A 26321-nucleotide genomic window follows, 5' to 3' on the forward strand; every position below is an offset into this window, starting at 1 on the left:
TATCTGTGGTGTGACACTTCACGTTGTCACGATGCCTGTTTAGGAAAAGAATTCCATTTATTTCCACTTACTGAAAGGCTGTGGAACTAGAAGCAGTAGAAAGAAGATTTTCTGGATGCATAAAGTTTTTCTTTGCCATTGAAATTGCATTTCAGACTGTGGCACATTTTTAGAAATGGTGCTGTAGGTGGTTTCAAAAGACAGGAGCGTTTTTGTTGGGGGTTCCATTCTCACAGAACAGAATCAAAAGAGTGTGCTGGAGTTCTGCAGAATAAAATACTGTGCTATAAACCAGTAAGATGGAAATAACTATCATTTATAGTCTTTATAAATATATGCATAGAATATTAAAATGAGCCCCATTTTGGTGTGTTAAATGTAGTGTGTATAGAGGTGTTTGGTACATCTCAGGTTTACGTAAGTCTGTGGCTTTGCCACTTGGAAAGTGTTGTTACATATTATTCTGATTCTGTAGCAGTCACAAACAGAGCTGTATTTTATTCTGCTGTGCAACAAAACAGAAATACTCACAATGTGGCTCCTGCAGGGACTCCCAAATTTATATCCTCTGCTAAAGGTGCCCAAGTATCTGGTGCTTCCATTGCAATCTGTAACATGTGGGTAGAACTTCTGGCCTTTAAAAAGAAAGGATAGATGTGAAAACACTGATAGTTCATTTACCAATGTAATAAATATTTCTGAATACAATTTACAAAGGCTGATGCAGTTTTAATGTTGAGTTCATTATTCTACATTGTTTTAGTTTGGTTTTTGAAGAGGTTTGTTTCTGTGAGCCCAGGGGTAGTGAAAACAATAGGCCATTTTAAAAATTGCCAGCTGAATGCATTTTATCATCTGGCTGTTCTAACTGATGAGGTGACACAGGTGTTACACTGAGAAGATTGCAGACTCCTGCTTTAAAGATGGTGATTAAATGATAGTTTAACCCTGTGTTTTAACCATGATTTCTGAGAAATGCTGAGAACAGTGGGGAGAGCAGAGAAGGAAACTGCAAACAACCATTTCCAAGTAAAAAGGACATTCTCTAAGTTACCTGGGGCACAGCCAGGCCAGAGAGGGAAGATGGTTTTTGTGTTGGGCAGGCTTTTGTCACAGTTCCTGGTGGGAAAGCTCATGGAACAGTGCTGGATGTTCAGGTGTTCTCCCCTGACTGCCACTGCTGTAGCTGCCACGGTACCCGAGTGGTGCAGGATGTGGGATCCACCTGCAGCATCTGCCCAGGAGCAGCGATCCTATAGAGAACTTGTCAGGGAGGGTAAGCTTGCCTAGAGCCCAGACTAAAGGCTGATCCCAGATCTTTCTGATAGATGCCATTTGGAGTCTGTGCATCATGAAACTAACCAGGAAACTTCTCATTTTAAATTGGTTTTGCTTCCCATCACATCCTGCAACACATTGCTCTGACAGAAACCGCAGTGAACGTTGAGTACTTCCAACTACTATTGAATAGAGTGATTGCTTTCTAAAATGTTCTCTGCAATGAGATTGTGGCTCCACTCTCTCTTCTAGTTCTGGGAGGCCCTCTCTAAGTTACTGTTGCAGATGTATCTGATAGTGGAACTGTAACTGCACAGAAGATACCGCTCTAGTTTTCTGGGACTGAGCAGCTTACTTAGCCAAACATTCCTGATGTCGTTTCCCTGTTGTGTGAATCCCTGCCTGCCGTGGGCCGTGTGATGAGTAACTGTACCCTCTGGCTCCGTGTCTTGCAGCGGTAGCGCCCCCTCCAGGCGGGGGGGTGGTGATGATGCAGCTCAACATCCCCAGCAATGCCCAGCCCCGGAACCCGTCCCCTCCGCAGAGGAAGCACAGCAAGTACTACTGTGACCACCCCCGGGGGCACAAGGCCACGGAACTCAGCACTTTAGACGGTGCTGCTCAGGTGGGAGCTGGGGCCTCATCTGCCTAAACCCCTCCTCTGCATGGCTCTGCAAAAGTTCTTTTTGGAGAATTCAAATTGCTCAGCATATATTTAATAATAATAACATACATCTATTTTAACTTCAGCCTTTGAAGGCTGTGGGTGCTGTTTGGCTTGTTGAAGTAGGTACTTTTTAGACCACTAACGTGTTGTTTGTTCCAGTTGCAGCACAGTCCTCAACTAGGCAGTCCTGTCACCTCACCGGCGCAGTCACCAGCACCAGCTCAGCTGTCCAACATGAAGAACATCCGTCCCACCTTAACACCTCTTTCTATTGTGTCCCAGTTTTCTAGACCTTTTGTCCCTGCACAAGGTACATTTTCAGTTAACCACGATATGTGTGTGTTTTCTATCTGAATGTGTTAAAGTACAAGTTCTGCTCCCTTCAGTATATTGCTGTTGAAGCAGGGTTGCCAAAATTATTCACTCAGGCATCATGGACAACTTCAGTGACACTGTCTCCACCTTCTCAAAGGCTTTTGATCTCCCTGTTAGTGGCAGAGCTTCTGTAGCTTCTGTAGCACACTGGCTTTCACATATTGTGAAATTCCCCACTTCAGCACTGAAAATGTTAATAAAATGTTTGCTAGAATTTGGCTTCAAGTTTTAACTGTAAATCACGAGCTGAGATCAAACCACTGCCTAAGCAAGCATTCATTCTTTTTTTATTTTCCTGTGGAACAACAGGATGGGATCAGAGCCTCCAGAGCCCCCACTGCTCTTGCTGCTTCAGTATTAGTATTTCAGACAGTACCCACCCAAAGACAGAAACAATTCCTTGTAGAGGAACTTCAGTCCTCTGCTGCCATGTTAACAGAAAAACAGAAAACACGGAGTTTTCACTGAGATGGGATAGTTGGTAATGTTTAAAAAACAAATTATTAAAACACCCTTTGTCGTGAGCAAAAAATTCCCAAACTCAAAATTAATGGGTCTGTTTTACCCAAAGATTTACTTTAAAACAAAACTTGGAGAAAATTCTGTATGTCTTCCTCACTGATAAAGAAACCCTTGTTTTCTTGTCTGTCTTTGTCTTACCTGCTGCATAATCTTTAATGTGATTGCTTTGTATTCAGATGTTGTAGAAATTCCAGGAGGCCTGTTCCAAGCACACCTCTCAGCTCCTTAATCTGCTGGGATTACTAAAAACTCCTAGTGCACTGTCTTTGTGGATCCTTGCAACAGATAGCAATGTGAAGATGTACTTGGCTCTAATCAGGGAGATAAGCACAAAAATGACTAAATTAGCATGCTGAGGGGAGCTTTGGACTTACTAAGCTCATTTTGAGATGAGAGGACTTAGATAAGACTGCAATGAAGCAAAACTTTCAGTGTAATCCTTACGTACTGGAGAGCTTGTACCTTGTCATCTTGGGGCTGGTGTGTGAGTGCCCCTGGTTTGTGAGCCCAGCAGACACAGCTCTGGGCACAGTCACGCTGCTCTCCCTTCTGTGGAACACAAACATCGGAAGAGGAGCTTGGAGGGAGATTTCATATATAACAGAAAAACCCTTCTAATTACCTTTCTCTTTAAGGAGATGCCAGATACCCATTGCTTGGCCAACCCCTGCAATACAATCCATCTTTATTACGAGGACAAGTAACAAGCCAACAGGTATTAAAGAGAACAATCTCCTGCCAACAATGAAAAAGCAATTTAGGACAGTCATTATAACCACCCTGAACAGGGGAATGTGTTATTGCACTAGCAAAGCAACTGAGGGGAAGGTGCTTGCTTTCCAAGCACTTTTTATTCTGTGTCAATACTTCCCATTGTTCTTGTTTGTTGTATTTAAAAAAAAAGTGAGAAACATTTGTCTGCAATTTGGCTTTTAGCCACAGTGTAAATTATGATTTTTTTGATGTTAAGCAATTCACTGGCTAATTCCAAAAATCTAAAGGACCCTTGGCTAAAAGGATTTTCTTTTATTCAAATAACAATTTAAACTTCAATAAAAAAATACACGTGGGCACTTCTAAACAAAGAGTGGGTTTGTTTCCTGTAAGAAGAACCAACCCAAAATATCAGTGTTAGCAAAGTTAAGTCTTGCCATGTATTTAATTTTAGGGACACAGCCCCCCTGCCTCTGCCTTGCTCAGTTGTACCCAATGCCAGCTCAGGATGTGGTGGCTGGGGCAGGGGTTCTTCTTCCCAGAAGATTTAAGGGGATTTTTTTATCCCATCCCTTTCTCCTGAAGCCAAGGACTGAATGTGCCCAACTGTAGGATTACAAAACTGAAATTGGACATGGAAATCTTTTCCTTACCATGGTAGTGCAGGTCATTTTCTAGACATCCCTGAGCTGAGTAGGCATTTTAAGATACCAATGCATTGTCACTAAAGTCCATGGTTTGTGTCAATCTTTCCAGTGTCAGCCTGGGAACAGACATGGGAACAGGGGAAAGAAACCAGCAAAGAAGGCTGCTTCAACAGACCTTGGGGCAGGAGAACCAGGTACAGAACGGCTGTGGGAAAATGAACTGTGGGGAGGGGAATTCTTGTGCCTTGGGACGGTATAAGAAAAGCACAGGAGAGAGATATTGGGCACAAATGGACATGGCAAACACTGGAGACATAAGGATGGAGAGGAAAACATGAGTTGGAGAGAGGGGAAGAGCGAGATTAAATGAGAAAAGTGTGGTTTTGAAGGCTGAAGAAAATACCAGAGAAGTTCAGGTTTGGGGAGTGCGAAAAGGAAAAGTAAGTTTGTCAGTTTACTGAATGTAAATTCTATTGTATTGTTACATTAAATATTAATTATAGGTACTCCTGCTTCCTTTTACTGGCAAAAGAAGTGAAATCAGAAGTAAACCACAAATTATTTGTGCTTTTTCTTTTTTAATTTTCCCCCTCTTAATATAAATGATCCCATGGATTTGGGGGACATGGTAGGAGATCTACAGATTAACTCCTTGGAGGTGGTAAAGACACATCCAAATAAAACCTGGCAGCACCTTCATACCTTTACTGCAAACAATTTTTGCTGCAGGTGTTACCTCCCATCAACTCTGTGTTAGAAAAAAATGATTTCTCTGTTACAGTCTTTGCAATTTACTGGAGAGGGTTTTTTTGAGAGAAGACAGACTAGTTTTTTTAGCATGGTGATGTGTGGAGGGTTACCAGGCAAAGCCAGTGGGATGCTCTAGTGAGTTCTGAAACCTGCTGTAAAGTGAGTGGTGATGATTTTATTATCTTCCCTCTCTGTTCTGAGGGCCTTCTCTGTATTCTCAGCTTCTGTTTGTACGCTTGCCTTTGTGAGCAGTGCTAAGTGTGAAAGCAAAAGGCTCTCTGGAATACCAGGAATGGGAAGCCTGTGCATTTGGTATCGGCCAAGTGGAGATACAAGCACAAAATCACTCATTTCCCGTCGTGCGCGTTGTCTCATTGAGCACAACCCCCAGCTCAGATCCGTCTGCTTTTCTCCTTTCAGCTGCGGGGAAAGTGCTCGAAATTACTGAGCTGCCGGAGGGCATCACGCGGCTGGAGGCCGAGAAGCTCTTTGGGGACCTGCTGAAGGCGGGGGCGCAGATCCGGTGGGTGCGGGACGCGCAGTGCCCGCGCTCGCAGCCCCAGCAGCGCCGCTCGGCCGGGGACGAGCCGGGCAAGCCCAGTGACTTGGCCTCCACCTACACCGTCCTGGCCGCCTTCCCCAGCGCGGCGGCGGCGCAGAGCGCGCTGAAGAGGCAGAGCGGTACCTCAGTGGGCAAGTTCAGGCTGAGGAGCAGCAAGAAGCACCACGAGCTGCACGGCCTGGAGAGGGCCAGCTCTCAGTAGCAGTTCCACCGCGGACACTCGGCCGTTCCTGCTTCCGTGTTCCCCCGCCCTGCGTTGGGTCGATGTCACGGGGTCTCTGTTCCCTGCACGGAGACTCCTGGGATGTCTCGTCTCACGACATCTGCCGCTGAAGAATGAATTCCTGGTGAATGCAGCAAGATGAAGAAGAAAAGTTCCAGAGTTAATCCCGGACAATAGCAAGGAATCATCTTGGCGACAGGCAGCTTTCCATGAGGAATGCTGTGGAAATGCCCCCTACTTTTATAGTAGTTTTGTTTTATATTTTTGAAATCTTGTATCAGATCCAAAGTTCTATTGTACAGCAGATGTTCATAAAAATCCATATGCAGATTTGTATTTTATAATCCCTTTTCACAGCCAGCACACAGCTGTCCATTCCAAGGCAGGAACCTGAGGATTGGTGGAGGGGAAAAGAGAACCATTTTCAAGGAATTACATTCATTTTCTAGCAAACTACCCCAAATCTTCAAGTTAACCTGTTCTTCGTCCCTTGTGGTTTCCTTTTTCTTTTTCTTTGGGTTTTTTTTAAGGAAAAAAAAATACCCTCTCAGTAACTAACTCCTTAGGTGTCATTTTCCTTTGCAACTCACTCAAACAATGTCAAAAGAAATTACAATGTTGTACCCTTGAAGGATTTGCTTCTGATCCAGCAAGTTTTAATAATCATTTAAAGGGGAATATGAATGGGTTCTAAAGAATGTTCACTGAATCACATTTTAATATTTCTTTTTAGCAAAAGTGTGAAGAAACTAAAATGTATCTTCACAAGTGACAAAATGTTTGCACTTTAATTGTGTCCCCACCAGTATGGCTCTCTCTCTCTCTTCCTTTTCACGCTAAGATAATTGTGTTTGATAAGTGCTGGAAACCTTTTTAATGGTTTAAGTTTTCATCATTTGCAGATGCTCACTGGACATGAAAGATTCATTGCACATAAATGAAACAAACCTTTTTTCAATCTGTGTAATTTGCAAGTCTGTACAATGTGTGCTGATGCAAGCCTTTTTCAGTTCAAGAGAATAAATGTTTACAAACACAAACCTTCCCAGTGCACTTGTTTAAACTTCTGGGAGCCTTCTGAGACCTGGATGAACTCACATCAATACTTGGGACCCCTTCAAATGTGAGAAAAGGACTTTAAAATACTAGAATCTTTTAAAGAACCCCTGTTGCTGTTCCTCCTCTTGAGTCTATGTTATCCTGCCCTCCATCATTTTTAAATGTTTCCCTATGTAAGTAAAAAAGAGAAATTATTCAGATGCCCTAAGGGACTGCTCCTGGTTTTATTTTTTAGCTCAGGCACTGGTTTGCTGCTGTAACTACTTGTTCATTTCTTAAGGCTCTTGCTTTGTAAAAGGTGCATTTGTAACTTCTGAAAGTGGGAACTCAAGATAAACGTTGTGTTTAAAAACATTTCACAGAGCAAAGGTAAAGAATTAAGGTGCAATAATTTTCATCTTTTATACAAAAAAATCCTATCCCTGAGCGACCAAGCAATCGTGAAGTGACAAGGACAGTCCTCTGCATGTTCAACTCCTGAGTCCTTCAGGTGAAGTACCTGGAGGAAAGATGAGATACCTGAGCTGTCTGGGCATGATGCAGCCTCACAAACTGGGTTATGAGACTTGATTGTGGAAAATGCTGTAACAACAGGTACTGACGTGACTGAAGGTAACTCAACTCAGATCCTCCTCTGAAACAGAGGGGGAATGTTGAGCTTCCAGCCCTGGCTGCTCTCCTAAAAGGATGGCACTTGGCATGAGAGTTCCTGCCTGCTGAGGGATGTGTGTGTTGTTCCTGCAGGACTGCTGGAGTTCACTGCTCCCAGAGCCAAGGATGGAAGAGCCCCAGCTTATGCAGTTCCCCTGCTCTGAACAACAGAGGAACATGCCCACGTTCTGGAGCTCCCTCTTGCTGATTGCCAGCGCCAGTTCCAGATGATGTTTTAATCCTGTAAAAGTAGCCCACAGGTGACAGGTGTGCAGTGACAGGTGTCCCAGCCCAGCAGGGCAGCTCCTCACATAGTTAGCACATTCCACAAGATTTTTCCTAGGTGGAGAAGGAAACAGCCCAAGAACTAAACCTTGCACCAAATGGAACTGTTGCTGAGTGCTGCATGACTTGCTTCATTGCATAAACTTTGCCCATAACAGCCAGAGAAGAAAAGGTAAGGCGAGGGAAGCATGGAGAATGTAATCCCAGCAGTGGGAGGGATGCACTGATTGGGAACAAGGCCCAGGAAATATTTAATTTTTATCAAGTAAGTGGTAAACTTGAGTGCAAATTGCCCTAGAAGAAAAAGTTGGAACATTTCGTAAACCAGTTGTGCTCTAATCCAGAATGTGATCCTTTCCATTCCTACGAGCTGCTCACCCTTTCTGAGGGTGTTTTCCTCTGTGTCACACAGGGACAGTGACTTTTTTGGGGCTGATCTGGCTGTGCTCTACAAACCACACAGGTATCATTAACAGAAGTGTCAGAGGCTTCTGCTGTCTACGGGGGGCACAGAATTCACGTATTCCCGCTTTCCAGTGTTGTTTATTCCTGATTTTGTGCTGTTTCCTGCTGTCTCAAGTGAACAGGATGTTTGTACCTTCCTGGTCCCTCGGTCAGGACTATGTGCAAAACCCCTGGAACTGCATTTGTTCCACAGGTTTGGATTATGGTCTAGAAAGCAAATAAATGAACTTTTATGGCATGAATTTGCCATATGTAAAACATTCCCGAGTGTTCCCAACAACTCCTCTGGTGCTGTGGTGTATTTGAACTGCCTGTCATTAACATCAAATAGTGGCAAAAGGAATGAAGTGGGGACTTGTATTGCAGCAATACAATGTGTTTTATTTTACTGGGAACATGTTATAACTTTTAAATCTAAGGGAAAGCACTTGCATAAGCAGAAAAGATCAACAAATACAGCTTTTACCTCATCCACCAAAGGCTACTGTTTCTTGATTTTAATTTTTAATTAACACTGTGATATTGTAAAATGCATCCCTGGACTGTGAACATCCCGTGTCATTTGTGCTGTTACAGCCAAAAAGATAATTCAAAATTAAGAAAATAAATGTAAGTCCCATGCTCTGCAGGCTCCTCAGAGCACATGGACCTGATGCTGGATTTGGGTAGATGATGATATCACGCCTGAATCTCCTCACAGCAACCAAAAGGGAGTCAAAATTACAACTAGTTTCTTTTCTAAATGATTCTTTAGCTCCACGATATATTTTTTCCATAGAAATTGGTGCAGGCTTAGAGTTCCTGTATTGAGCCCTGAGGCAAAGAATGCTAAGATGAAGCTTTGGAGAAAACTGACCAAAACACTTTTCTGTTACAGGTCATGAAAAATCATTGTGGCTGCAATTTTTATACATTTCTAACTATGAAAGGACTCATTTCCATCCCTTCAACATTTCTACAGCTCAGTCTTCATGAAGGTTGTGTCTGCACTTGGGAAGAGAAGCTGATGTCAGATAAGTGCTCTGATAGTTACCACATGGATTTACACAGCCTGGGAAATACATCAGACCCTGACTCCATGGCTACTCAAATTTGTTGCCTTCTCACTTGGCCTGAACTGATACTTTGATTTGTTAATGAACCATTGATTCAGGGTGAAGCAGCAGGACAACTGAAAACAGGAGTTCACTAATAAAAACATTTCCTTCTTAAACCAAGTGGATCTGTGCTGTTTGGGGGAGAAAAAATTACTCTCCTGGAATGCAAATGACTGTCTTGCATTGTACTGTATCCCATACCAATGGCTGAAAACACACAGACACCCCCCCCAGGAACTGAATCCCAGGTAATGCTGCAACTTATTTTTTCTGAGTTCTCAATAAAACTTTCTACTTCTTACCCATTCCTTTTCCTAGGCCTACAAATTGCAGACCTCTGCTGTTTTCCAGGACACTGGCAGGAAGGGCTCTCAGATTAATTACAGCAGCAAAGGCACATCCAACAGCAGCAATCAGTGACTCTACAGTTAGAGTTATATTTTTAAAACTGTAATTGTCTGAGAGTGTAATATAAATGGTTCCTGAGCACGTAAAAGATTGCACACCTTCACAAAAGTTACCTCTCCAGTCATTGGTAAGCCCTTCTTTCACGTTTAAGCAGAATTTCTTCCTTGTTTCAAGTGATGGCAGAAATTTTGAAAATCATGTTTGCAAGAGAATTCCCCAAACATTCAGTGCTCAACCCTCCACTCACCCTTCCCGTGGCACTTGGCTTCCAACTTAGGATTTCAAAGGAGATGCAGTAAATGCAAAGTGCAGCTGTTGGAAAAGCCAGGAGAATTAGTGCAACACATCCAGATTCCTCACAGAGTTTAAGATACCAACACACCTTACAGCCTTACTCCTGCTCTCCATGCACAAGCGTAACAGAGATGTCTCTTTGCTCATTCCCCCCAAAAATGTTTAGCTTAATATCATCCAAGCTCTGGCATCGCCCTCAAATGTTTTGTACCATGAAGAAAGAAAATATTTAAAAATACAAAATGATACTGAAAACTCCCTCAGAACCACGTTCTGATGGTTACTCCTTTAAAAACCTGGCAGAAGCACAAGGTGTGTGTGCAGGGCTTACCCAGTGAGCAGGATTGCTGTGACACATTTTCCACATGCTGCATCTTGAGAGAGGTGAAACAGCTTTTGTATACTGTTGCCAACACTGACTCACATCTTTTTCACTGTTGGTTTGTAGGGTTTTTCTAGTTGTTGTTACCCAGTGACTTCTCTAGTTAAGCTCCAGGTTACACAGAGTACAACAGTGAAAGGCTTTCCAGGCTGAGACACTGTGTTTTTGGCCTTCCAATGTTGGACACTGTCTGCCTCAGCAAGTTGCCCAGTTACACAGTCACAGCCCTAATGGTGTTTCAGAAACGCCTGAGGGGACCATTTTGTCCAAAATGTTGTTACCAGACCACTTGAAATGACCTGCCCTGTCCTCATTGCTGTGAGATATCCATCAAGGAGCGTGGCTGCTTTGTGGGATGTGCTGTCCCAGCCCCTCACACAGCCTGGGAGCAGGGAGGGTGTCCTGGCCTCACCCCCTGCCTCTCATGCAGGATCTGTGCACACCTCACTCTATTTTTGTCCCGTTAAGCACTGATTTCTGTCATTTTCCCCACTGCTCTTCCCCTCAGTCACACTTTGCTGTCCCCAGGGTGGGCACTGGGGCTTGGCCATGTCCGTCCTGCCCTCGCAGCCCCGGGGGACACGAGGGGCACGTTGTGTGTACCCCTTTCTCCAGCACTGCCCTGCAGGATCACGGATTGTCAGGGTGGGAAGGGACCTCTGGAGATCATCCAGTCCAACCCCCTGCCAAGGCAGAGTCACCTGGAGCAGGTGACACAGGAACACATCCAGGTGGGTTTGGAATGTCTCCGGAGAGGGAGAATCCAAGCCACCCCTGGGCAGCCTGTTCCAATGCTCTGCCACCCTCAACTTGAAGAAGTTCTTCCTCATGTTGAGGTGAAACTTCTTGTGTTTTAGTTTATGGCCGTTGCTCTTTGTCCTGTCGCTGGGCACCACTGAAAAGGGTCTGGCACCATCGTCTTGGCACCTGCCTTTGAGATACTTTTATTAATTAATGAGATTCCCCTCTCAGTCTTCTCTTCTCCAGACTGAACAGCCCCAGCTCCCTCAGCCTCTCCGCGTAAGAGAGACGCTCCAGACCCCTCATCATCTTTGCGGCCCCTGCTGGACCCTCTCCAGCAGCTCCTTGCCTTTGTACCGAGGAGCCCGGAACTGGTCGCAGTATTCCAATGTTTAATCACCCCTTTTTGTGAAGAAATTCCTCCTAACGTCCAACACAAACCTCCCCCGACGCAGCTTAAAGACCGCATCTTCCCGTCCTGCCGCCTGGTAGAGCAGCCCGACCCGCCGAGCTCCCCCTCACGGAGGGAGCACCGCCCCCGCCGCGGCTCCAACATGGCGGCGGCCCAGGCGGTGTGAGGGGAGGGGAGCGGCGGCCAATCAGGAGGCGCCCCGGCGTGTCGCGAGCGCCGGCGCGCGGGGGCGGTTGGCGCATGCGCGGCGCGCGCGGTGCGCTGAGGGCGGCGGGTCCGGCGGGTCCCGGCGGTGCCGGCCGATCCCGGCCGATCCCGGCGCGGCCGCACGATGTGGTTCGGCGGGGCCGTGCCCGCCGCCATCGCCGCCGCCAAGGAGCGCGGCTCCGTCTTCGTCGTGTTCGTGGCAGGTACGCTGCGCCCCGGGGCCCGCCCGAGCCCTGCCGGCCGTGTGCCGCCCGCCGGGAGGGATTTGTGCTGTGTCAGCCCCGGCCCCGGCCCGTGTGGGGCTTCGCCCCTCGCTCTGCCCCGCTGCGCTCGCCCGGCTCCCGCTGCCGCGGCGTCGGGGGCTGCCTGTGGTGTTTTGTTTGCTCCCCTCCCACCGACAGCGCGTGTTTCGTAACCGGGTGCCGCTGGAAGCTGCACGGCCCCGCAGCGCCGGGTGCGCGCTGCCCCCTGCCCGGGACGCACGGCCCGAGCTGCGCCAGGGCAGGGTGGGTGGGACGAGGGGGAATCTCTGCAGGGAAGGGGTCATTGGACACCGGGGTGGGCAGCCCAGCGAGGTGGTGAAGTCACCGTCCCTGGGGGTGTTTAAGGGAAGGCCGGACGTGGCACTCAGTGCCTGCTGGACACGGTGGTGCTTGGTCATGGGTTGGACTCGATGATCCCAGAGGTCTCTTCCAACCCGATTGGTTCTGTGATACTCTGTGGTTAGACAGGCCCTTTAACTCACTTCTTGTGCTTTTATGTATCTGCGTGTGTTGTTTCTTTAGGTTTTACTGTTGCCTTAATGGCTCATGGCTTCATTTGGGATGCCTCATGAAACAACAACGTGTGGCTTAGTGTGGTTCCCTCGGGAACTATTGAGCTGTGGGATTGGTGAGGCTGCGAGGAGAAGTTTCCTCCCAGAGGGGATGTGCACAGAAAAGTTAGTGCAGTTAAGTTCCCTTGTTGACACAACTCTTCTTATACCTGGAGAACAGCCTTTTCTGCTGGACAGTAAACATACTGCTGGAAATCAAGGTCTTCTCAGACCACAGATGGAGTAAGGATGGGGTGGAGCAGTTCATGAAGAGCTGCAGCTCATGGGAAAGACTCCCTTTGGAGAAGTTGGGAAGGGACCCCATCAGCTCGATCAGGGGAAGAGTGTGAGGAGTCCAGCCCCTGAGGAGGAAGGAGCAAGAGAGACAACGTGTGAGGAACTGACTGCAGGAAGGGTGGGGAGATTTGTTTTTATTTCTCATGATCCTACTCTGACTTTTGATTAGTAATAAGTGACACGAATTTTTCCCCAAGTCGGGTCTGGTTTGCCTGTGACAGTAACTGGTGAATGATCCCTCCCTGCCCTTATCTCTCCCATGAGCCTTCCATTTTATTCTGTTCCCCCTGCCCACTGAGGAGGGCAGTGGTAGAGTGGCTGAAAAGTGTATATTATAGCTTGTTTCCACTATTTTTTATGAAATAAAAATTGTACACAAACCAGGACCTTTTAGAATCTGATGTTGGCTGGGTGGATGCAGGAATATGCAGAGTGTGACAGAGATGAGTTTCTGGTTGCAGGGATGTAACCTAGTTTTGTCACTGGTGTGCTGGGAGGGTTTGTTTTGTTTGTTCTTGTGAGCCCTGGAAAAGGGGCAGTGTTTCTTCAGCGAGCCATATCTCTGAGAGCAGAGAGCTGGCGAGTTCTGCCAAGATCTGGTGCCCCCAGGCACCGTGGGATCAGGGCAGCTGACCTGGGCACAGCTGATCCTGAAGCATCAAGAACTCCCTTTCTCACTGTGTGTGGAAGCACGTGTGTTTGAAGGATGCAGAGTGCTGAAAGAACAGTCTATTTATATGTTAGCAGGGGTTGGCTCTGTCGTTTGGGTAGAAACATTTCAGGCTGCACAGTGGTGGTAACTTTGGGCCTTTACACTCCACGCTTCCCACTGGAGACAGGCACTTGAAAGCAGCTTTCTGAGCAGGAAAACAAGGATTCAGCAGCGTTCAGTGTCTCTGTTTTGTTTTGGACACTTTCATCCAAATAGTGGCTATGGGGATAAAAAAGGAACAAAATAAAAAAAATTAGTGAGAGAAATTGAACACATAAGTTAACTGCAGTTTTGAGGTGGCCACAATTTAGAGGTGGAGAAGAACTGTTAGGTACAGTCCTGACCAAAATGAGTGAATTCTGGTAGGTCCATCACTGGTTTCTGCCACCATCTCTTTGCCCCTCACTCCTCTTCTTTGCTCTTTACTTACTTTCTCTCTAGGAGATGAAGAACTGAATGATTCTTTCTGCTTCCAGGATGTTTTTCTGGTCAAGCAAGGAATTCTGTGGTTATTTGTCTTAAAAAGGAGATGGTGTTTGTGACTGCAAGCACAGTCATTCAGTCGGGTTTCTCCTTTACCATTTGTGTCTGCAGCTGAAATCCCAACGTTCTTGGGCTGGTGTTTGAGACCCTCAGGGCACGTTGTGGTGATGCAATGGGGGAGGTGTAGTAAAGAAGCTGTTGAACTCCTGGGAAGTTGCAATAAAAGGGTGGCTCCACACTCTGCAGAGAGCACGAGATAAAGCGTGTCTGCCTTGAGGAAACTGATGCTAAATGTTAAGGTGAGGTGTTCAATAGAGTTACTCTGTTGCATCAGTTAATTGCTGCAGCAGTTTCCCCCTGCTGCTGTGTAGAAAGCAGTGTTCCTGGTGGTGAAACATGGCTGGGGAACCCAGATAGGAATGGCTGGAGCTGTGTCAGGGAAGGTTTAGTTGGGTATTAGGGAAAGGTTCTTCCCCAGAGGGTGGTCGGGCACTGAGCAGGCTCCCCAGGGCAGTGGCCGTGGCCCCAAGGCTGCCAGAGCCCAGGAAATGTTTGGACAGTGCTCTGAGGCGCAGGGTGTGACCCTTGGGCTTGTCCATGCAGGGCCAGGAGTTGGACTCTGTGATCCTTGTGGGTCCCTTCCAGCTCAGGATATTCTGGGATTCTGTTCTAGATATTTTGTTGGTAGTTGTTCTGTAGATGATTTTGTAGCCTACGGAGTTAAGAAACGCTTTTCATTCCTGAAGTTATTAATCTAAAGTTCAGTTGTTCATTTGGTATGAAACCCCCTCTGTTCTGGTTGAGGTGTTTAAGATTATCCTTTCCAAAGGTTAGAAGTGTTCTGATCATGAAAATACCAGGCTACTCATAGAAAGTGCTTTTCAGAGTGAAGAAATGAAGGGGCGATGGTGAAAGTAAAAAGCTTCAAGATAAAATGTTTGTGTTTCTTTTTTAATAACATTTGTAGAAACCCTCCTTCCTTTGTTCATAGCTTTATTTTATAGTTTGTTTTTGGTTTTTTGTTTGTTTGTTGGGGTTTTTGTTTTTGTTTGTTTGGGTTTTTTTACAAAATGGTGCTTTGCAATCATAAACTATTTGTTAGTTCAATGTATCAAAACACTTTTCAAGTTAAATAAGTGAAATGACACAAAGGAGGAGGAGGAAGAGGTGAACAGCTTCGTATCCTGGCTCCCCTGGCATTTCCAGAATCAAAATCCTTACTCTTACTGAGTAGTTGTGAAATGCTGGACATGGAAAAGTCAGCTAGGCTTATCTCTCTCTTTCTGAAAGGAAAACACTTTTCCCTGATGACTGAGTGTTGAGGAAAAGGGGAGTTAAAGTCTGACAACCTGGGATGGTTTTGAGTAAAGTTCTCATACAGGAAATAAATTATTGCAGGAAAATTGTCTATTTTCCCTGCACAGGTTTCTAAATTTACCTGACCAAATTTAAGAGACGAGGACGTGTGACTGTGAATTGTGTGCAGATTGTTACACCAAGTGAACTAAAGTGATGCTTTTGTTTGAGAAACAACAAATCTGAGAGTCTTGGGAGCCAGAATTCTGAGGTGGTTGTGCTGCCTCAGTGTTTCACAGAATTATGAGTCATGTCATGCTCAAGCTTCACCTCTTGACCTCTCTGATGTTTTTCCTGTGACCTGGCAGTTTTCATTTTGGGATATAATTACTACTACCTGTGAAAAAAAACCCTTAACCCCCAAATGAGGAAGGGTTATCAGAACAAAAAGATGTGTGAGAATAAGCAGCTCTTCAGTGGGTAGTCACGGAATTAATCTGTGCCTCGTGGCAGAGAGCTTTATAAAATGTGAGTTATCAGCATTTTCATTCACAGGGTACATCTCAGACTGTCCTGTGAACTGCCCTGCTTCTATCTTTCAACATTCTTTCTTCTACAGCAGTTGTTTGTTTGGAAAAGTTAGTGTTAGACAAGTCTTGAGATATTTTTAGTAGCCTAATCGGATGAGCACATGTCCTGTTGAGTGTGTGGTGAAGCAGCTGCCTCCAAGCATGTGGGAACAGGAGAGGGGCCTGAACTGCTCCTGGCAGAACAGCTGCGTCCACTGACAGCAGGAGGAAAGGTTCTGACATAAACCAGCCTTAGTATTTACTTCCTTATGCAGAATAACAGTCAGAGAGGTGGATACTGTTACTCACTCCGATACTTCCAGGGGAAAATCGATACATCTGGTTGAAACCCAGGTGTTCAGAGTGGTTATGTTGTTGACACGAGTCCCTCTGAGAAGCCTCCTGACCAGACAGCAGCACTTCCCTAGGGGACTCCACACGGAACTCCTGATCCTGACAAGTCAAAAATACTGCATGGAATGGCAACTGGGATGGAGCAAACAAGTGGTTTGTTGTTGTCACCAAATAATGGCCTACTGTACTGCTGTACTTGTGACTCGGATTCTTCATGAAGTCCATTCCAAGCCGCTGGGAAGTAATACAGATTGAAGATAAACAAATGGTGACAAGCCAGGGTACTTGTTGAAAGATGGTTAATATTCATCAGAATTATTTATTAACCCACATCCTCACTGAACTGGTGCTTTGGAAGAGAAATGGATGATTGACATGTTTCATCTGAATTAAATAACACTTCTGAATCTGTGGCCCCACAACACCTTTTCAGTTTCTCTTACCTAAGTAGCTCCTCTGCTCCTGTTATTCCTGTTGCTCTGTGCTTCTCACTCCTTTTCCTCTCCTACTGTTCACGTCAAGAAAAGCATAAAATACAAAACTGAGATACAATTAATCCTGCAAATAAGTGTTTCTTGGTTTGTGCGTTTTTTTCACCACTGTCAAACTGTGAAACTTTGCTGAATTATGTGTTTCCAAGGAGTGGAGAACACGGTTTTGCCTGTCAGCAGCTGGTGAACCAGTATGTAATTAAATTTACAGTGAGGGGTAAGTGGCTGATAGTTTTGTCCCATTAGGAGGTGAAGTTTACTGCCAGGGAGGAGCAGCGGTTCCCTCTGTGCTGTGGCATCTCTGTGCACATCATGAGGGTGATCTGGAGCAAAATTGTCAACTGACATGAAAGCAATCAAGAGTGTCTTTCAAAGGTGATCCCAAGCAGTTGAAGCAGAGCTAAAATCAGAGCAGAAAAAGCAATTTGGGGTGGATTTAGGTTCACAGATGTGTTGTGTCTTGCAGGTGAGGATGAACAATCTACTGAGATGGCTGCGAGGTGGGAAGATGAGAAGGTGACTGAGGCTGCCTCAGATGGGTTTGTTGCCATTAAAATCGACACCAAAAGGTTTGAGCCTATTCTAATTCTGTCACTTATACCATCTTTCATTGTTGATGATGAGAATAAGAGGCTTTGAAGTCCTCACCCTGATTAGGAGATATTCTAAATACAGGATTCCAGAGCATAAGTGAGTTCAGTACTCCTGAAGCCTCTAGGGCCTGAAAAAAATGTCAGAATTTACTGTTGTGTTCTGCACAGATTCATTGTGTATTTCTGACTGTAATCCAGTACTAGTAAAAGAATGCTTCAAGTTGTCCTTTCTCAACAGGAGGAGACATAAAAGTGCTATAAAAAAAGCTGGAATCCAAATGAAGTGCTGGAGGCAGTTCTTGATTTGCCAAGTTACATAATGAATTAAAAACCTTTCATGAATTCAGAAAGATAAAAATCTGTAAAGCCCCAGAGAAAATGTGTTTGCCTCCATTGTAACAGATAGAATAGACAAGCATTGAAGTTCCTGGGTAAATTGCTCAGCTATTTTTGTTACGTTTGTGTTCCAGTCCAAGTGCACAAAGTGCACTGACATTTCCCAAAATGGTATTATTTTGAAATGCTCTATAGACATTTTATTAGGTTTCCTATATTATTTGTGCTCAACAGACTAGATTTCTTCTTCCTGAACTGCCTCTTAGCACTGCTTCCCTCGGTCTGATGTAGTCAACTGTGATAACCAGGGATTGTCACCATGTCAACACTTCTGCAGAATGTTAATGAGAAGATGCAGTGCACATTTGCTTTTAGTGTTCTCTCAAGTATTTAAATAGTTTTGTAGGACAGTTATTTTTATGATGAAAGACTTAATCTGAAGTTGTTGCGAAGCGATTGCTCCTCCTAAATGAATCTTTTCTTTTCAACAGTGAAGCATGCCTGCAGTTCTCTCAAATTTGTATCCTTTGAGATCAGTTTAGATGCTGCATTATGATTACAGATAATTGCTCATTACAAGTTAATACTGTTCTTAAGACAAGTACTTACAAGCAACATTATTGAAAATACTTATTATGGCACAAAACTGTGCAATAAACAGATTCCATCTGTGTATTCAACTCACTGGCAGTTCTTAGAGAAAGTGAACAAGTTTATGTTAATCCTATGTAATTCTCTAAATAGAAAATGATTTTAAATTTATGTCACAGAATAACCACTGTTATTACTAAGCAGCTCTCAGTTATTAGCTGGGGCTCAGAGGTACAGGGGAGGAAGAACAAGCAGTGGACAGAGTTCTGTCAGGGAAACATCTGCCTGCCTTAAGAGGGTCACTGCACAGGGCTCTGTATGATCCTGGGGAAGGGGATTCAGAACCTCAGCTTGGATTTCCTCGATGCTGTAGAGAATCCATTGCTGTCCCCTGAATAGTTGTCTGACACTAAAACAGTCTACCCAACAGTCTGCTCCAGTCAAAGCATAATCAGTGGCTGGAAAAGTTGGAGAAAAATATTTTTGGTTAAAGCAGTACAAAGAAAAGAAGCAATACTTATCACTGGTGTGCAGTGTTTGCCAGTGTCTCTTTTTCCTTCCTGCCCTGGCACTGCCAGCTGGGGAGCAGATGCAGATAAGAGTGCTGGGCTGGAAGCTCCTGGAGGAAGGACTGGAAGTCACTTTAGGAACTCGTGTCGTTCACTGCCCTTAACTGTTGCTGTGCAGACCCCGTGGTGTGCGTTCCATCCAGCTTTTTCATAGGAGACAATGGAATCCCTTTGGAAGTCATTGCTGGCAGTGTTTCTGTGGAAGAGCTTGTTACCAGGATCCACAAAGTTAAACAGGTAACGCTGACGGGCTGGGCTGTCGGGTGTGCTCAGGACAGGGGATGGCCCTGGGGAAGGGGCAGTTACTGGTTCTGTGTCCTTCCAACAACAGAACTGCAACCTGGAGTTCAGCACACAGATTGAGCAGGCTGGAAGCACCCTGGGGAAGTGCTGCATTAACTTTTGACTCAGATTGGTTTAGATCAGGTGTGTAACACCTGCAGTGTTGAGGAAATGTGTTGAGATCTCTGAACTGGAATGACATGCTAATTACTCGCCAACTCATGTGTGGTTTTTTTAATACTGTTCTGTAATGTGGATTTATAAAATCATGCTGTGGAACATAATATAAGTGTAGATAGTTTTATCACTTTGATTTGATCACTTTGATGATTAATTTTAGTGCAAGACTAAAACTAGGAAAAGTTTGAAATGCATGACTGCACCACACTCAACAATATGTGATAATTCTGGTTTTATACTTCTAATAGGGCTAATTCTCCAAAACCAGCTCAGTCTTGACCTTTGAACCCGTGAAAAATATTTGAACTGTCATGGCCTCAGTTTTTTCCTCCAATTTCTTAGATGCACACGGGGAAAGGGCGGCCTTTGGAAAATGGCACTCAGTCACCTGCCCCCCATCCCTCCTCCCAGTGTGATGGTGCTCCAGAAAATACACAGTCCAGAGCAGCAGAGTCTTGTAACTCCTCTGAGCCTGCTCTGCCTGACACAGCACGACCTTCCACCAGTAATGGTGAGTGTTTTGACACAAATTCTTGCTAATTTACTTTGGAAATATTTTTTTTTCCTGAAAAGAAACTTTCTTATGTACATGGTAGTACATAGAAGGCACCGTGGACTCGTTGAGGAAAAACTCGTTGGGTATTCCAGAATGCTTCTTGCAAGTCCAGAGGGAAGAATAACTTGTCATTGTGCTTAGTTCTGATGAGTGAGGAATGGTTTATAACACAGTAAAAATTGTGCATGCTTTCCTGAAAAAGATTCAATTAAAAAGTTTCTGTGGGTTTGTAACCCGAAATCAAACTGTAGAGGGAAGTCTAAGTAGCAGAACCTCGGATTTCCTTGAGATATCCCAGCTGCTGTAAACTGTGGCTAACAATGGGCACAGTAATTTTCATTAAAGAAATACACCTTTATTTTTTCTCTTATGCATTACTTTCTTGTAAATCCCTTGCAGATGGAGCAAATTCTGGTGCAGCAAGCCAGGAAGCAACTAATTCTGCAGATGAGCAAGTGAGTGATGCTCAGCCTGTGAATGATCTTACTCTCAAGGTAGAAAGGTAAGTCTTTTGCAGACTTCCTGATGTTTTGTATTTGTTTCTCAGGAGGTTTTGTTGGGGTTTGGGTTGGTTATTTTTTAACAAACAGCCTTAATTACAGGATTTTAATCTGTTGTCATCTGGCAAACCTTTTTGTGACCTTGTTTTTGATTAGATGCCTGTGACAATACAAGGGCTGATACTTAAACAGCTATTAAATTCATCTCATTTTTCATGTACTCTGAAAGAAAGGGAATCTGGAAAAATACAAATATTTGCCTTTGATATAACTTTATACCACATGTTTGCTGTGAATTTTTGAATGAGTTAAAACATTGAACTGGAAATGGATGTAATAAAATCCTGACCCAGGTTTTATACAGAGATGCCTTCTTATTTCTTCTTGTTGATTTGAGGACTTTTTGTAGTTTGGGGATATTGAAGAATCCAGAGGGATCCTCTTCTGAGACTCTTCTTTTGCTTTGATCAGGGAACAGTGATGAGTTAGTTTTAGTTTTTGAAGTATGGTGATCAGAAACATCTGGTTCAAAACATGGTTCATTCCTTACATTGATTATTTTAAACACAGGATTTTTTGTATAAACTTGGTTTTAGTAAGGCTGACACTATTTGAATTATCCAGCCTAAAACCGGTCACACATATTTAGCAAATTGGATTATTTATAATATATAATTTTTAAATCTTAAACATTATTTAATTATATAATCAAATATTTGTTTATAATACTTAAATGCTAAAATATGCTTTTAAACTTCTTCTTGCTTAATACCAGTTTTCTTCCGAAGTTGTTGGACAACAGGGACAATTTTTACTTAACAGTTAAGACAATAAAATCAATTTTAATATAAATATCAATGTTGCTTTTTTAAAAATATCCATTAATCATTATACAAATCTGGCATAATTTATCCACAGCATTGTTTCAAGGGGGAAAAAGAGGCCAAGCTGTGTGCTAACTACCCCTTTAAGAAAACAGAACCACACAAACAAGATTTTTCTGGTTGTCTGACTTCTCATGTTTAGCTGTGCCTGCCCTTTCCCCAGACTTGAGTTATGCTGGGCTTTTATTGTCAATCTGTATTTACAAATTACTGGTCTTTTAAGTCAGTGCCTTGTTCTAAGGCCCCTTTCTGGAGAGCTGAGGCAGATGCTCGTGCAGCTGGGTCGGTGCTGTGTATTGTTGTGTTCCCTGTGGGAAGGGAGTGCAGAAGAAACCTGAGGGTTTAAATAGCTGAGAAGAGGCTGAGGTTTAGTGTTTGTTACCACCACATATTAAATAAGTAAATTATTCTATGCCTTCATAAGTTGGTCCAGCAGTAAGAACATGCAGGATTCTTCATTTACTGAGGGGGAGAGGACAAAGGGAATGTGTTGGAACCCCACTAAAAGCTGGAAAGGAGGTGGTGAATCCCCAGCTGCCTTGGTATGGATGGTGCAGCCCATGTGAGTGAGTCATGACTGTTGGTGGGGTATCAGCACTGTCCTACAGTTCATTTCCACGGGTCCTGCTCTGTGTTTGCAAATGCTTCCTCAGCAGCTTAAAATACTGCAGTAAGGCTTCTCACTTCATTCCTAAATTCAGATTAACGAAAAAGCTCGAAGAGAGGCGGGAAGAGAAAAGGAAAGAAGAAGAACAGGTAACACAAAAATGTCAAACCCCTTGCAGGGTATTTTATACCCTTATTTGAATAAGTTCCTTCTGAAACAGATGTACCTCAGTCTTTTCTCTTGTCCAAAAATTGTGGCCCAATGTTTGTACCTTTCTATTCAGAAAGAAATTAAGAAAGAAATTGAAAGGAGAAAAACTGGCAAGGAAATGCTGGAGTACAAGAGACGACAGGAAGAAGAGATGACCAAACGGATGTTGGAGGAGAGGAACAGAGAGAAGGCCGAGGAGAAGGCGGCCAGAGAGCGCATCAGGCAGCAGATTGCGATGGTAAATGGGCACCTGGGGACAGCCCTCCTGCTCCTCTCTCTCACGGGGCCACTGGTGTAGTGAAGTGATAACCTTTCCGTGATGAAACTTTGAGAGACTGTTCGCTTCTCTGTTTGCAGGCCTGTGATTTTGGTGTTGGGGGTTGATGTGGCATTTCCTGTGTAAAATTTCATTGTAAAATGAAACTTCTGCTTTCGTGTTCATGATGATCTTTTCTATCTGAACAAACATACCAGCTTTTCTGTCATACTGCTTGAGCCTAGAGGAGAGTTATCATTTAAACATACAGATCAGTGCCATTTTAGCATGGTGCTGAAAGAGCAGCACAGGGAATATTTAACTGTAGAACACACACGAGAATACCGGTCTCAAAATGGCAGGGAGGGTTATTTTCTAAGTCTATGCAAATGGGTGTGCATAGATGAACTGAAATTCTTCCTCGTTATTAGGTTTTGCTGCAGAACACTTAGAACTGCAGTCGTGTAACTTGGCATAAGATTTTTGCCTTTCTCTTCCCTGGAGCGTTAAACTTGCACGGGAAGATCATCTATTAACAACTGGCTGTGGGAAGTGACTCATGAGGAGTGTGGCTAATGACACAAGATTGAGCAGCTTGGTAGAGAATAATTCCTTGCAGCACTGCTGTCTTTTCTCCGTGTGCTCTGCTCCTGCCTGTGCAGTTCTGTCTGTTCACCAGTGCAGATCGTGCTGGTTGTTTGTCTGAATGAACGCTGAGGTTTCTCTTTGCTCCTCCTGCCAGGACCGTGCTGAGCGAGCAGCTCGCTTTGCAAAATCCAAGGAAGAGGCAGAGGCTGCAAAAGCTGCAGCTCTTCAGGCCAAACAGGCTGAAATAGAGGCCAGGAAAGAAGCAGCTCAAAGGGAGAGAAGGTGAGCTGCTGGAGAGAAACAAGGGTTATTTTGGGGAGAGGTAAAGAAACAAGGTTTTAAGAGATTTAATATCTATCCTATTCTATTGACAACACATTTCCATATTAAACTGTTTAAATGGTGACATTAAAAGTTGGCTTTTTTCCAACATTTATTCATAACTATTTACATGAACATTATGTTCTCTGATAACTTCTATCCTTTTGACATTGCTGATTATGAAACACCACCTTTCCTTGTGTGTTACTTTGGTTAGATAAGAGCTTTTTCTGCCTGATCTTTGATTTAAATACCAGGTATGAGGGGGCTGGGTGGGGGATAGATAAGGTGAGGATGTGAATGGTAACGAGGGGACAGAGTGGCTGACAATGTCAGCACTGCTGGGGAGTGGTGCTGATCCAGCTGCTGGGCTGTGTGGTGGGACCTTGTCCGAGCTGCCTCCTGCCCTGCCCAGCACTGCTGTTTTAAGTATTCTGACCTACAGAGACTGCATGGAGTTCTGGAGGAGATGCAGGGTGAGAGATAAGCAAGTGCTTATCCACTGGGAGTCCAACCCACCTGCACTGCCAGGAGCTGGGTGACTGTCCCTCTGCGCCACGTTTCAGTCTGACCAAGCTAAAGCCCCAGGAGCGTCTGGGAGTGCTCGTTGCTGACTGACCCCCCTGTGTGTCCTGCAGTGCAATAGCCAGGATCCAGTTCCGCCTGCCGGATGGATCTTCCTTCACCAACCAGTTCCCATCGGAAGCGCGGCTGGAGGAAGCAAGGCAGTTTGCTGCACAGGTAAGTTACAGCTTGGTGTGGCATCAGCCGGTTGTTGATTGTGGTGGAGTTGTCACCAGCTCCTCTCCTGGGCGAGTATTTGAAGGGGGTTTTGGCAGCATCATTTTCTACTGCCACCTTTGTGTCACTGCCGTGGATCCTTAGTAAGAGGTGTGGAGAAGTGAAGGATCCCTCGTGTCCTACTGTGAAGATGATTGATAGTTTGATAAGAAATCTTAGCAAGGTACACAAGATATACCCAGCTGGCAAATGAGCAGTTGTTTGGAAGTGAACAGTTATAAATGTCATACAAATGCAGAGTTTCCTTTCTGTTTTCCCAGACGGTTGGGAACACTTACGGCAATTTCTCCCTGGCAACAATGTTTCCCAGGAGGGAGTTCACCAAAGAAGATTACGGAAAGAAGTTACTGGACCTGGAGTTAGCACCCAGTGCTTCAGTGGTGTTGCTGCCGGTGGGTGTTGGTTCATTTTTCACTACTGCAGCTGGGTGTTTGCTGTTAGTCAGCCCTGATAATATTTGGCTCGAATTTGGGGCTTTTCTGTGTGTGCACAGATTGCAAAATTACTGTGGTTTTTGTGGAGATTCATTTGGAGTTTTTCTGAAGCAGATAAATGGTGGCACTGATATTTGTGTGTCTAATGTGTGCCTGCTGAGCTGCTTCTAAATTACGTGTATAATACTCTGTCTACAAGAGCACGACTGCAATACCTGACAAATGTGCTTTGTGTGTTCCTGGCCAGGCGGGAAGACCTGCTACTTCTGTTGTCCAGGCCTCAGGCAGTGACCTGTGGAAGTTCCTGGGCACGATCCTTTACCCCCTCTTAGCGGTTTGGAGGTTCATTAGCAACTTTCTGTTTACGAGCCCACCCCCCTCGCAGCCCGCGGTGAGAGCAGCTCATCAGCAAGACCATTCAGCCCCCTCCACGTCCAGCAGCCTCGAGCAGAGCAGGTGAGACAACAGGTCAGGGCAGCTGGAATTGTTTCAGTCTTGTAGTGGGGAACTGCACTTCAGTTACAGACCAGAAAAAGCGTTGTCTTTAAAAGTCACTTATGAACAGGGAATTCAGCTGTAACTGCAAAGGTGGCTTCACTTCAGCTTGGGGTGATATTTATTCCTTAGTCTGATACTTTCTACTTTAGATACTGTGTTGAAAATGAGACATCAAATGGTTATGGGGTGGTTGTACAAGAAACTCAGGCAGTTGGAGTCTGATTCTGAGGGGTTTTGTACTGCATGAGATCTCCCCTGTACCAGGAGAGCTGCTGGGCTGTTCTGGGTGACGCAGCCACATCTCCCTCAGTGCCAGGGAAATGAGATTCTGTCAGCTTGTCCCACTGCTGAGTGACACATTTTCACCTGGGTATTGCTGCCCAAGGAAACAAAGGGCTGAAGAAAACTCCGACTGGGGCTAAGAGAAGGAAGGATGTGTGATTTGTGTTTATTGCATCTGCTGCTTCCCTTGTGTAATTATTGCTGGGGAATCTCAAACCTCTGTCCTTTGTGCCCTAGGCAAGCAGTCAGGAAACGAGCCGTGGAAAAGCGGGGGGAAGACTTCAAAAAAGAAGGCAAAATATACAGACTGAGGACTCAAGATGATGGAGAAGATGAAAACAATACTTGGAATGGAAATTCTACACAACAAATGTAGTTTTGAGTAACTGCAGTTACTATCTGGCTGCTTTTTTTTTTTTTTTTCTTATCCCCTTCTCTTGTTTGATCTCAGTCAGCTAAAGGTTCTGGACAAGTGGGGCTCATTTTACACTGACTGAATTACTTAATTCTTATTCCTGCGGTGGAGTATGGAATGGAGTCACCTATGTCAGAAAAATCAAGTGAGTATAGGTGAGACAAAGAAGTAAAAAGACTGAAAACCTCTATCAGCTTTCATAATTATTACCCTCTGCCATAGAAAGGTACTTTTTAATCTATAAATATTCTGCTACATGAATCTAAGGGCCAGACATATTAATATAAAGGTCATGGTAGACAAATGACTGATTAAAATGAGGGTTTCAGAAGCACTATAAGTAGCAAATCAGGTAACTAATTTATGTTTAACTTTTTTCTTGCTTCTGCAACTGCAAGCAAAACCTTGTAGTTTTTAATTCCCTAAGCACTCAATAAACTATTTTCCAGAAAACATCTCTGTCTCGTGAAGTTCCTCTGAAGATCTCATGGCACAGGGGAGCAGGAAACTCAAAACACAGCAGAGAAAGGTTCTGATGCAGTTTAAAGGACTTTGCTGTACGTGACATAAAGGAAAAGGGGGGTAAAACCCCACCCTGTGCAGCAGCTGCACCAGGACAGTACATTCCAGAGCAGTTTTCAGCAGTATAAGCACTAACTTATC

The 26321-nt window shown here is 44.5% G+C and overlaps 2 protein-coding genes across 18 annotated transcripts in view; both read left to right on the forward strand.

Annotated features, from left to right (window-relative positions):
• Nucleotides 1-9411, forward strand: part of R3HDM1 (R3H domain containing 1) — a 76224-nt gene extending 66813 nt beyond the window's left edge. For 12 of the 17 annotated variants that reach the window (XM_050340411.1, XM_050340410.1, XM_050340414.1 and 9 more), the window contains 5 exons: nucleotides 1734-1903; nucleotides 2105-2255; nucleotides 3478-3557; nucleotides 4313-4397; nucleotides 5374-9411. In XM_050340411.1, the coding sequence (XP_050196368.1) occupies nucleotides 1734-1903; nucleotides 2105-2255; nucleotides 3478-3557; nucleotides 4313-4397; nucleotides 5374-5717 (830 nt within the window). In that variant the 3' untranslated portion in view covers nucleotides 5718-9411. The remainder of the gene's footprint in view (nucleotides 1-1733; nucleotides 1904-2104; nucleotides 2256-3477; nucleotides 3558-4312; nucleotides 4398-5373) is intronic. The other 5 variants (XM_050340413.1, XM_050340419.1, XR_007632101.1 and 2 more) reach the window with 4 other exon arrangements.
• A 2384-nt stretch (nucleotides 9412-11795) lies between these two features.
• UBXN4 (UBX domain protein 4) lies at nucleotides 11796-26111 on the forward strand. The gene is made up of 13 exons (XM_050340442.1): nucleotides 11796-11942; nucleotides 17222-17324; nucleotides 18176-18204; nucleotides 18963-19081; nucleotides 19649-19817; nucleotides 20262-20364; nucleotides 21948-22002; nucleotides 22137-22301; nucleotides 23062-23189; nucleotides 23867-23969; nucleotides 24290-24421; nucleotides 24711-24919; nucleotides 25481-26111. The coding sequence occupies exons 1-13, from the start codon at nucleotides 11864-11866 to the stop codon at nucleotides 25617-25619; spliced, it is 1533 nt and encodes a 510-aa protein (XP_050196399.1). The 5' UTR covers nucleotides 11796-11863; the 3' UTR covers nucleotides 25620-26111.
• The last annotated feature ends 210 nt before the right edge of the window (nucleotides 26112-26321 follow it).

Source organism: Myiozetetes cayanensis, unplaced genomic scaffold, assembly GCF_022539395.1.
Source record: "Myiozetetes cayanensis isolate MyiCay16 unplaced genomic scaffold, myiCay2020 scf9, whole genome shotgun sequence".
NCBI classification, from domain to species: Eukaryota; Metazoa; Chordata; class Aves; order Passeriformes; family Tyrannidae; genus Myiozetetes; species Myiozetetes cayanensis.

Coding starts and splice junctions, on each gene's coding strand:
- UBXN4 (XM_050340442.1), top strand. CDS start 11,864: ATGTGGTTCGGCGGGGCCGTGCCCGCCGCCATCGCCGCCGCCAAGGAG. Junction 24,422..24,710: donor CTTCAGTGGTGTTGCTGCCG/GTGGGTGTTGGT, acceptor GTTCCTGGCCAG/GCGGGAAGACCTGCTACTTC. Junction 24,920..25,480: donor AGCAGCCTCGAGCAGAGCAG/GTGAGACAACAG, acceptor TTTGTGCCCTAG/GCAAGCAGTCAGGAAACGAG.